The 12,777-nt window shown below is 31.2% G+C and overlaps 2 protein-coding genes across 2 annotated transcripts in view; both read right to left on the reverse strand.

The window, feature by feature from the left end:
- Window positions 1–369: 369 nt before the first annotated feature.
- The window catches only part of LOC117173903 (F-box/LRR-repeat protein 20-like), a 13,017-nt gene continuing 609 nt past the window's right edge, over window positions 370–12,777 (reverse strand). The window contains exons 2-3 of the mRNA XM_033362548.1: window positions 12,120–12,586; window positions 370–468 (exon numbers count right to left, since the gene is read on the reverse strand). Of these exons, the coding sequence (XP_033218439.1) occupies window positions 370–468; window positions 12,120–12,586 (566 nt within the window). The remainder of the gene's footprint in view (window positions 469–12,119; window positions 12,587–12,777) is intronic.
- The window catches only part of LOC117173176, a 6,019-nt gene continuing 5,383 nt past the window's right edge, over window positions 12,142–12,777 (reverse strand). The window contains exon 4 of the mRNA XM_033361593.1: window positions 12,142–12,586. The gene's annotated coding sequence lies outside the window, so the exon portion shown is untranslated. The remainder of the gene's footprint in view (window positions 12,587–12,777) is intronic.

Consider the following 12,777-nt stretch of genomic DNA (forward strand, 5'->3'; position numbering starts at 1 on the left):
TACTTATCGATTTGAATTTCCTCTTTCTTATTACTTCCAATCGCTCCACTAGCCATCTCTATCTTTCTCTACCACTTTCTCAATCAAAATTAAACACCTATCTCTTTCTATCCCCTCCTTCGTATCCTCTCCTGTCTCTTCACTTTAAACATATCTCTTTTCTATCTCTTTGTCAATCTAAATTCACATCTATCTCTTCACTATTCACCTCTATCTCTTTTTCAATCGATATTCACGCATATCGCTTTCAATCCCTTCTTTCCTATCACCGCCTATCGCTCCACTAGCCATCTCTATCTTTCTTTATCACTTTGTCAATCGAGGCTTACACCTATCTCTTTCTATCTCACCTGTCTCTTCTCTTCAAACCTATATCTGTTGCCATTTCTTTGTCAATCGACATTCATACCAATCTCTTTCCATTTCTTCTTTTGTACCACTACCTATATCTCCACTATCCAACTCCAGCTGTTTTTCAATCCACATTCACTCCTACCTCTTTCAATACCTATCACTGCCTTTCTCTCCACTATCCACCTCTATCTTTTTTTAACTCTTTGTCAATCATGAATCATTCTTTCCTGTTGTCATCCCCTCTTTCCAATTACTACATATACACTGTCCACAGATATCCTCTTCTATCTCTTTATCGTTCGAGATTCACTCACAGGAAAAAAATTTCCTCTATTAGGTTATAGATTTCTACGGCCCGGAAAATTAATTTTTTTCTTTTTAGAATTTTTTCTTTAGACTTATGCAACAAAATTGCAGCCAAATTGTAGAATTTCCAAACTAAAAGGCTAAATTATTTTTGAACCAATAAGGATGAATTTTCGACAAAGTAAATAAATTCAAAATAAAAAAAAACTAACTAAAAAAAATGCAATATAATTTAGTTCAAAAATTAAACTATAGTTTAATTTATGCGCAGAAGTAAATATGTCTAATAAGTATATACATTTTAAACAGATATTTGAATTTTATTCTAAAAGATTTGAAGTTTCAACCAAAAATAAAATAAATGAATTTTTAGCTAAAAAATTCATTTAAAAAATTTGATAAAATAGTTTGATTTTAAATCCAAAACAGTTAAATTCAACAACAACAAAACTTTTGAACCGAATAGTTGATTTTCATAATAAGAATGATGAATTTTTAACCAAAAAACGCGAAATTTTAAGTTAAAAATTATCTTGATTTTTAAATAAAAAAGTATAATTTTCAACTTAAAAAAATTATTTTTTTACCAAAACGGACAAATTATCGAATAAATATATTATTGTTTATGGAATTTTAAACTAGATTTTCAATCAAAAATAAAGTAGGTAAATATTTAGTTAAAAAATTAATTTACAAACAATTTCGATAAAATACTTCAATTTTAAATCTAAAACAGTTGAATTCAACTAAAAGAATAACATTTTCGACCGAATAGTTGATTTTTTAAGAATATAAATGGTCAATTTTTAAACAAAAATGAAAATTTTAAATTTTATATTGTAAAAATAATGTGTAACATTAAAAAAAAAAGAATTTCTAATCAAATATTTAAATTTTCAGTAAGAAAATTAATTTTTGAAAAATCGATCAAATAGTATCAAATAGTATCAAATATCTATAACAGTTAAATTCAACAACACTAAATCTTTTGAATCGAATAGTTGACTTTCATAATAAAAATTATTAACCAAGAATGGAAATTTTAAATTTTCAGTTTAAAATTAACTTGAATTTTGAATACAAAAGAATCATCTTCGAACAAGAAGATCACTTTTCCATCAAAAATCGCGATTTCATGAATAAATATGTACATTTTTGACTAGATAGTTGAATTTAAAATTTAAAAATATACATTTTAATCAAAAATAAAATAGATGAATTTGTGATGAAAAAATTGAGAAACCAATTCAATAAAATAGTTTAATTTTAAATCTCAGTGAAATTTAACCAAACAAAAGAACGTTTTGGATCGAGTAGTTGGTTTTTTAAATCCAAATGATCAATTTTCAACTAAAAATGGAAAAGTTGAATTTCGTTTAAAAAAGTTAATGTTTAACAGCAAAAAAACTAATTTTCAACAAAACATTTAAATTTTAAACAAAGGGATTAATGTTTAACAATAAAAAAATGAATTTATAACAAAATAGTTTACTTTTCAGACCAAGAGAAAAATATTCAACCAAAATAATGCAGCTTCAATGAAAAAAATAATTTTTGCAACCACAGAGTTCAACCTTTGACCAAGCAGTTGAAGTTTAACCAAAAAGATGAATTTTGTACCAAAGAAAAAAAAAATTTAACCAAATTTTTCAAATTTTAACCAAGTAGTTTAATTTTTAACGAAAATAAGAATTGAAATTTCAACCAATACAACATTTCAATTCGATATAAGAAACATTCGAATTCAGCTAAAAAAAAGACAAATCCTTTAAAAAATATATGAATGCTCAAGAAAAACAGATTAGTTTTGAAAAAAAAAACCAAATACTTGGATTTAAACGCCAAAAAGACAAAACAAAACAGTTTATTTTGAACCTGATGGTATGAATTTTCAACAAAAAACTTAATTTTCACCCAAATAGTTAAATTTTCTACTAAAATAGGTTATTTTCAACGCAAAGTGATATTTTTAACTGGGAAAGATTTTTCAATCAAGAGAAAAAACCAACTCAACTTCAACAAAATTGTTTATTTTTCATGCCAGAATGGTGAATTATCTACAAAATAATTAAGTTTTCATCAAAATAATAAAATTTTTAAAGAAATAAGTGCACTTTTCACAACGACAGACAACGACATACAGTGAAACTCTTCTATAGCGCCAATTTTGGGGCTGACGGTCGGTGGGAACTAACTTATTATAGCCCGCGCCGCTTTTGTTTGTTCACGCCTGAGTGCTCGCCTGAGTGACAACCGCAGATCCCGTGCAGCTCCTGTTACACCTACCTGCGGCGCAGCGTCAATTCTCAGAAGGTCTATAGAAGGGAGGGCTAATGAAGGGTTTCACTGTATTTGTATAGGTTCAATTAACGTATAAAAAGTACAATTAGGAAAAATTACTAGGCTTGTTTATAATTAAAGATTAAAGATAGATTAAAGATAAGAATATCCAATTACAAATATAATGAAAAATTGTTTATTCAAAATAGTAACACAAGCCATGGCCTTGTCAGCGCTCCTTTTTAAAAGAGACTAAGTAGGGCAAATTATGCGCGGCTAATGAAAAGTGTATAAAAAGGATCATAAAGTTGTGATAAACATAAACATAAGCGTATATTTATAAACACTTGCATGTCTCTAAAAAAGTGTCACGTGCTAAAACTTTTTTCTGCCGTGTGAGAGGATAATGTAAACAATGTAAAAACAAAGTATAAGGTAAACAATGTCTCATCGCTGATAAAAAGAAGCGCCACGACATGGTGATTTTCAGGTTAGTCTTTTTCGCGCTCCTTTGTTTCCCCGCTTCTATTTCGAGGCTAGATTGGCATGTTGGCAGGCAAGCAAGCAGTTAGGTAGGTGTGTAATGTGTATCGATTTATCGAGATATCCACGGTAAGGCCTAACGTACTCTGGAATAACGAGAAGTTAAACAAAACATATTTATGTATGAAGTAACCAAAACCTTATCACCCTGCTTAAGATTCAGTACAACATATAAATAAGGTTTTAATCACCAGAAATACCAGTTTCTTTGAAAGGCTATCTTGAAGTCATCGCAGTCATCAGTACCTAAACTTTTATTACACCGTCAGCTCAAGGAAATTGTAAAGTTATCTCCGGACCGATCGAGAAGGCCATTTCGAAATTTCCATTACTTCCGCTCTCTCCAATCCACAACCGGATCCCCTCTCCCTTTACTGCCGACCTGGTCATATGTGGTATTTATGTTTCTCGCAGCTCACAACAGAGGCTCTCAAGCTTCTGCTCACGGTCGGTTATGTGGACACAATTAGGAAATATAAAAAGAAAATATAAAACTTATGATGGTTCTACAGTCCAGAAGAAGGTATTTTTGATCAATTAAGACATTATTATCAGTGCCTGTCGAGTTAAAGATGTTACAATTGTAAAACAAAGTTTTGAAACTTCTTGGGAAGATTTTGTAATGAGATAAAGTTTAGCTTCTGATCATAAGGTTTAAAAAAAACCGCTTTTTGATCTTCCTTAAGTATACTTCTGACTCCTGAATGTTGGACATCTACACTCAGAGAAAAGATTAAGTTGATCCAACAAAACAGGTTTTTCAACCTACTTTGTTGAAACTAAGAAATTTGGTCAGCTCAAATAAACCTTTGGTCATATTTAGAGAACACAACGAATTAATTTGTTCAATTGAAATAAATTATTTATTTGAGCATGTTTAGTTAATTCAACAAAATAAATGTGTTGAGCGTATAGCACTGCTGTACAAACTAAAAAGATACGTAAGTGACATTGCCGCTTAGAGTGATTCTCTTAAGCGTGGCAAAGAAGAAGTCGACCTAAGCGGTCACTTGTGTATCTTTTTAGTTTGTACGGCAGAGCAAAGCTGGGGTCTACAACAATAGGCAAAAAAATTTTGAATACTAGTACAACTTTTAGTTTACAGGGTACAGTTTAATTCACCAGTGCAGGCAATCTAACCTCGAAATTCATAATGACCATCATTGATGAAAGAATCCCAAACAAGTGTATAGAAAAAGCCCTTCCATCTGGTGAAAGTTCGGTTTTCTGATTCTGCAGGTGAAGCTTATCAAAAGATTTAATTAATGAGAAGAGATCTTTCTATACATTTTGTACGACCGCTGATACCACGATTGTTGATCAACCAAAATATTTGGTTGGATCAACCAACATATTTGATTGGATCAAAACAAATATTTGGTTGGATCATAGAAAATATTTATTATAAGCAACCAAACTTTACTCACAAAAAATTTTGGTTGCAACAACCAAACATTTGATTGAACATATAGCAATTTATTAATTTGTTTGATCCAAACAAATTTTCGTTGAATCGAACAAAGTTTTTTCTGAGTGTATAGTGGATCGTTCAAAGATTTCGATATGTGTTAAAAATATTTCCATTCTTATTAGGGAATTTTAAGAGATTCCAAGACATTTTCATGGATTTCAATAAAGTTTCAAGGAATCTTAAACATATCAAGGGAATGGCCAGAATGTCGGTAACAATTAGTAGAATTGTATTGATTGGATCAGTAAGACGAAAATGACTAATTGATCAGTTATATATACCTGCACTGATATAATTTATTGATCAGTTATACTTGTATTGAAGAAAGGAGTTAATTAGAAGAGGCTATGTTCCAAATATATTTACATACTACTTTTAAATGTGACATTTTTTTGTCCATTTTCATTAATTAATCTAGAGCATTTTCAATTTGTGTCCAATTGAAAAAGTCCATAAAGATAATTTGTAAATTTGTTTAAAATATACTACAATTATACACTTTAAACTTGCGGAGCTCTTAAAATTAATCGTGAAATTAATATTTTTCATAGGATTAATTTCTCTCAAAGTTCATTGGTGGATAACCTAGATACGAACTCGATGTGTCTAATTAATTTAAAGATTAATTCAAAACAGGTCTCAGTGAAAATGTACCCTAATTATGTTTGGCTTTTTACTAAACTTTTTCCGGTAAGAAGCCTTTCATTAAAGGGTACTCATTAGGCGGCGAAAATAATAAGATTCCAATCCCTTTTAAAGCCGATCGGAGCTGCCAGATGTAACCTCTAATAAATTAAAAACACAATTTTCTTTTGAAGCTAATTAGAACGCGCTCTAAAGGCATGAAATTTGTAAAATCTAGTAGGATTGTATACAAGAATACATCTCTTGATCGTAAAATAATCACTTTATTCGAATATTATCAGTTAAAAAAATATAAAATTATGATAAAAAATTTAAAAAATTATTTTTCAACAGAATCTCATGTATGGAAATTAATCCTGAAATTGTAAAATAACCGACGATATTTATTAAAAAGCTTTTTATCTCATTATTATTCGAAAAACAGTAAATGAAAGTAGCGTAATTTTCTAAATAAAAAAGATTAAAAATTTTTCTCTTTCCTGCTTGATTTGTGTTTCTCACGTTACCACTGGATGCATGCAATTGTTCAATAATTTTTAATGCAAGCCATCTTACCGGGTATATTCTCTCCAAAATTATCACTGTACAAGTTCAACGCGTTTCCGTCGTCTGCTACCAATTTGGGCACCTTGATTCACTGCGCTTGCGTTAGGGTCGTGGAGTTGGCGCGGAATTCAAAATAAGCATTAAAACAATTCCTGTCATTCAAATTAATAATTATCGTAAGATGGACAAGAATGTATATAACTTGTATTTATTAAAATTTTGTTTATAAAATATAAGTTAGTTTTTGGAATTCAAGGAAAATAAACTGTTTCTTAGAAAATACATGTGTTATACATTTTTTTTCGGAACTGAAACTTAGCAAGTTTAAAAAATAATATTGTTTGTTATATGCATAATAGTAATCGCTTCAAACATTTTATCATTTCGAAAGTAAACTTAGCTTTCATGACATTTTATTCAAACGTAGATATACATCTTTTTATCAATACACGGCTGAAATTAATTTGTAAATTTTTATTAATACTTGACAACTTTTGCACAGTTACGTTATAAGTGATTAACTTTAGTTACGGTATGTTTATTGTTAAAATTAGTAAACTTCTGAAAATTACTGATTTAATAATTGAAATTAAGTGTGCTGAATGAATGAGTAAAATTTCACTACTAATTTAAATTTATTTAAATAGGATATTGGATATAAATCAAACCCCTTGCAAAAAACGCTAAAATTGAAAATTATGAAATAAAGTAATGGATGTTTAGTTTTCGTTACTTTAATACTGATGAATAAAATATTCAATGCCATTGTAATTTTGTATACTCACAATTTAAACTCTCTAAAAATCTTTTTGTTTATAAATAATTCAAAATTTAATTTTCAAATTCAAACTCAAATTTATATAAACTCATCTAAAGTATATCTTAATCATATAATTATTATAATTGCATAACAATTATATTCCAATAAAGCCATTTGAAATATTAAAAAGTAGAAAGAAAATCATGCGTCCTTGGGTTTCGATTCTATTACCTAATATGAAAAACATCAATTTTAAAATCTTTAATAACGTATTTTTTTAAATTCAAAGTTTAAAAAATTGTTAAATGGACTTAGATAATTGATTAAATTATTATATTTTACAAATATACAAAAAATAAATAAATTACCATTTTTACAATCTGTTAATATCAATGCAAAGAATAATTTCCCCTTCAGTAGCCATAGCGTTTTTCAAAACTTTTCTATATACAATATTTTTCATTTCATGGTCTGTAAAGTTACACCAGAAAAAAGGATTATGCGATCCCTTCTAACTAGGTTTTTTTTCAAGGGATCATAAATTTCCCCTCATTTTCTCAAACAAAAAATGGATAGCTCTTGAAAAAAGCCGGGCGATCCTGGGTCACGCTGCACCCGAGGATTGTGGAGACCCCTTCTCTAGTTGCAAAAAATAATGGCGGATTAATCTTTCAAACGTTTTTGCGTTATACACGCTACTCAACTTGTTAAAAGAATAATAGCGAATTAACGCTTCAAGCGTTCCTACTATATAATTGATACTCAAGTTGCAAAAAATAATGGCGGGTTAATCTTCCAAACGTTACTTAATAACAGCTACTCAAGTCCAAAAAATAGTAGCAAATTTATCTATTAAGCGTTTCTGCAACACAATCGATACTTAAAATTCTACAGGATATCGAGTTTCAGTGGATCTTATGTGCACATTGCCTGCAGCCAAAATCACTGAAGAAGGAATAGAAATATGTTTTATAATCCTCCATATTGTCTTTACGTTATGATTTATCTCGCTATACTTATCAATCTTGAATCTATAAGTTGCCTTCGAGTTCCGGTTAAGTGGAGAAGCAATCTCAATGATGTAGACTTTACCTCCATTTTTCTTACCTAGCACGATCTTGAGTCAATTGTCTTGGAAATAATGATTATGTATAGTAAAATTCCAGAATAAGATGTGATCTTCATTTTCTACAAGGGCCACTGAATTGTATCTATAGAAGTAATCAGAGTTTCCAAAATGTCGCCCCTAAGCTACTGAACAGGCTTAATATATTCCGCATAATTGACTCGGACAGTCGGCTCTAGAAGAAATTTTTTCCCACTGGAGCAGATTCAGAGAACAAATACAGTTGTGTTTCGCTAAGCATGCGCAGTTCGGCAGCGACTACATTTTAAGAGCACTGATCTATACTTATTGAAAGGTATCAATTCTTTTAAGTGTCCTAAGTTTACTGCAATGTTGATGTATAATTCCCGCTACATCTTTAAGTATTTTTTATATGATGAACCGTAATAATAATAATTATTATTTTTATGGATACACTCGAGCACGCGAAGGCGGTTCAGCGAGAGTACTGAGCGCTAAGATATCGAATTCTGACGACGATAAATCAACAGTTGCACAACGTGCCACTGCCACTGATTTATATCGCCTGAGCGTGCTGTTGACCTACGACTCTTAACTTTTTTTTGCTCCTCGAGGACCTAGCACCTATCTCCTGAGCTTAGGCCTTAGACCAAGCCACTTCCAGACTCTCCCTCGCAATTTAGATTTGAGATTAATCGAGCCACTGTCGACAACGACAACGATGACGACGACCACCAACCACCATAACGTCGTTTATCAACTGATTGCTATGGTATCTCAAGGCTATTGTCTATAGTGCTCGACTCCTGTCCAACAGGTCATAACAGATTCGTATCAATTTCATTTCTCATTCTTAACGAGGAAAATTCTTTCTCTCTTTTATATCAATTCATAAAGTTTTTTTGGGATTGACTAAATGAATATTGAATGGAATAAATAAAGTCTATATTATGCGAGATTCCAAAGGCCGAGGAGAGGTAAGACAGCAAATAAGGAACAAGAAGGGGAAAACAAAGAAGCAAAGTGGGAGCTGACTAAGAGAAGAATGGGAGTAGCAGTGAGAGCGAGAAAGAGAGGTAATGAGATGGACTAGGATAGGATATTAATAGCGTCTTGTCAGGCGACTGGAAGCCGGAACTGAAGAACGCGTACCTCCTCGAAGAGAGAGGTCGCCTTATATTTATAAGCACAATAATGTGCCGGACGAACGAGCCTAGTAAACGAGCGCTCCCACGCTTCCTTAACTATTACGTATTACATGTATGCCACGGTGATTTAACTTTTCCCCTTTAGCCGACACTATTGTGATTTTCCCACATTTCATACATGGTTCTATACCGCCATTATAGGCTTCATGTTTCAAAAGTTACAGCTCGATTTTAAGGATCCCGCAGGTGATGTAAATGTTGAGATTAATTTTCTTGTGTGTAAATCACAATCTGGTGCAGTACCGGAACAATCTAATTTATTTTGATATTTAATCCAGATCGGAATATTTTTTTAAGAATTTCCTTCTAACGCAGCTGTTAATAGGTATCACACACTGTCCCCCATTATATCTTCTTCGGATAGATTAAAAATTCCTTATTTGATGAAGCTGCAGTCTTTGCTGAGGGCGTGGAGATTTTGAGAACGAGAAACATTTTAGAAGGATTTTTATGCTTATTTTTGTCAGTATATGATTTAGGCTATGGGAATAAAACAAACGCTGTAATTTATAAAAGAACTTGTGCTTTAATTTTAAGAGCACTTCAGAAGGCACGTCTTTCTTGTATCGAAAGCTGATCAAGACTCAACTAAGGATTACTCATTTGCACCAGCATCCTTTGTGACAAAACGCCGAGGCCAGTCCAGTTCGGCTCGACTATCATATAAACAATTTTGTCATCTGGCCACACACACATACTGTTCTTAGAATATGGAGATTACTTTTTGTATATACATTAATTCTACGAATTAATCCAACAGTCGGGTAATGTCTATGGATATACACTTATGGATCGATCTTCAAGTTTTAAGAATTTATCCAACGTAGAGATCCTCTAGGGAGAGTTGAGACATCCTCTTGCAATTAAAACTGTGATTTGAAAATCGCGTCAACTCAAGCCAATCAACTTCGATTAAAGACCAACTAGTTCCGGTACAGCGCAGCCAATCAGAATTTAAGTACCCCGTATCTCAGCTCTCCCTTGGGGATCTATAATCCCAAGACAAAAACATTAAAAATATCATTATCTTATTTACCTGAATTTGTGCCACCTGTGAAAATAATAATTATTTTTCTAATTGATGCAGAGCTTTTCAGAGGATCAATCCGCAGAGATGAACCATTATATTCTCGATTGTGCACACTGTTAAAAATGTTTGCGATTTTACAATACATCGCGATACAAAATGTAATGTGAAATTACAATTTTGGTTTTGTGAAGTGAAATTACAATACAGGTATTGTGAATTGAAAGCTTCGTATGACTGCCGCTGCGAAGCAGCGTCATATTTACGTATCAGCTGAAAGAATGCTTTTTATTTTGTGCACTATCGGAGTACAATAATTTACTCAAAAGTAAGGTAAAAGGTATATAGACTTTCAGCAGAAACAGAATAACGAATTGAAATTTAGGGAAATATGTTTTTCTTCTTAAAGCAAAAACAATTGTTGGTATTTTCGTAGTAATTTTGAGAATGTCTTGATTTTTATTTTTATACTGTAAAATAATGTAATCTGCAGCAGAAACTTAAAGCTGAAAAATAATCGACATTTTTTATGAAAAATTCTGTCAAAATCTCTGACACAACCTAGAAAAAGGAATGCAATCTTTTCGTGAGCTATGTGTATTCGTCTAGGTTATGTTAGTGATTTTGGCAGCACTTTGAGTACAAATTATCGATTGTCTTCAAACTTTAAGTTTCTGCTGCCGATTACATTATTTCGCGGTATACAAATTAAAATCAAGACATTTTAAAAGTTATGGCGAAAATACCAAATTATGTTTTTGCTGTTTCTTAATGAAGTATATATTGCGCGAAAACCTTATGAATAATTAGTTCATAACAATTTTTAGATTTATATAAAATATATTTTGTAATTAAAAATTGCTTTAATCAAATCTACATATGAATTCAATTCTGCAGAAAATATTTACGTTTCCAACTTTACCAAAATATTATATCTACATTGTTAAAAATTTCTGTTGTGATTTCACAATAAATGTAATGGAAGTTTATTACCAAAACGTACTGTAATTTCACAATACATGTAATAGAATTTTACAACGCATGTATTGTAATCTTAAAATACATGTATTGTGATGCAGATTCTTTTGGATGTTTTGATTCACAAATTACAAAATTTTTCGTTTTGGTAATAAATTTCCATGACATTTATTGTGAAATCACAACAGAAATTTTAATTTTATTTCATTTTATATTATATATTTTTTGCCTTGATAAGGGTGCTGTATGAGTGCCGAAACGTTGGTGATTATTACATAGTTTTATTTATTGTTTTTTAAAAATGTTTTTTATTGGTATTTGATAATGATGAGAATAAAGAGGACGAAAGAAATAAAAAAAAAAGAAGGAAGGGGATTTGGTTGGTTGCCTTCTCATTTTTCTTTCCTCCTTTTTATTTTCGTCCAAAGTAAAGATAAATAATTTTCTTTTTTTCTTTTTTAGGGAGAAGGGAGTGGGAGACTTGTTTCCTTTTCTTTTTTTCCAGATTCCAATGGGAACATTTTGTGGTGGTTGTCCACATTTGGTCGTAGGATTCTTGATTATATTTTTAAGAAATTTTTTTCATAAATTTTTAATAGTAGGTTAAAAAAGTAATGGACTTAGAATAGAAAAAAAAATGTTAACGAATTTTATCTGTATGTTTCCAGGTTTCTAAAAACTTTAATCGTGAAATTTGTAAACTTTTTATTAATAATAAACGAACTGCTTACACTAAACGTTTGACCGTTTCACGTCGTTAGGATCGTATGTCGTTTACCATCACGATTTCCGACATCGTTTCAGATGGAATTTTCAATAGGATAGGGTATGTAATTGCACAGTAATAAAAAGTAATGATTAAAATATCACTTTTTTATTAGAGCTAGTAATTTCTTATAATAATTTTAAATAACCCTAATATTACGTCGATCCTTCATGGAAGTAAATGGACACATGAATGGATCTTTAATCCCATATCCTGTAACATCCATCGAAAGTTCCATACACAATGAACTAGTGATATTTAAGAAGGATGGTTGTTCATCTAGGGAGTTCATATCTATCCCAGTTTCTGCGATATATAAATCCAGCTGGTTATTAGAATTACGAGTTTTAGCAACCTCAATAGCAACATCCAAAAGGTTGTTGGTAATTAATGGACACTTTGCGACATTAAGTGCTCGAAGTCGATCTGCTTTTTTCAGAAATATACATAAACATTCCTCTTCTAAAACTGATTCATACGCATCTAATACTATTAAACTTGTTAATTTTTCCAGAGGAGGGTTTCTTATTCTTTTCGACTCTCTTAAACTTAAATAAGTCAGTTTGTCAATATTACATACACTAGAAACTCCACGATCCGTTATTCCAGGACAATCTGAAAATATCGATTGGATTAATATAGAGATTACACAGGCCAACAATTCTCAGAACCAGCGACCAGACCTACTATACCCGAAGGTATGACGCCGAGATATGGCGGATTCAAATATGAAAAATTTCACCCCCAAGCCCGGTAACTTTCGAGCCCATAACCTGAGACTCCCATAACCCGATTTCCTCTACCCC

Source organism: Belonocnema kinseyi, chromosome 5 (assembly GCF_010883055.1).
Source record: "Belonocnema kinseyi isolate 2016_QV_RU_SX_M_011 chromosome 5, B_treatae_v1, whole genome shotgun sequence".
Taxonomy (NCBI): Eukaryota; Metazoa; Arthropoda; class Insecta; order Hymenoptera; family Cynipidae; genus Belonocnema; species Belonocnema kinseyi.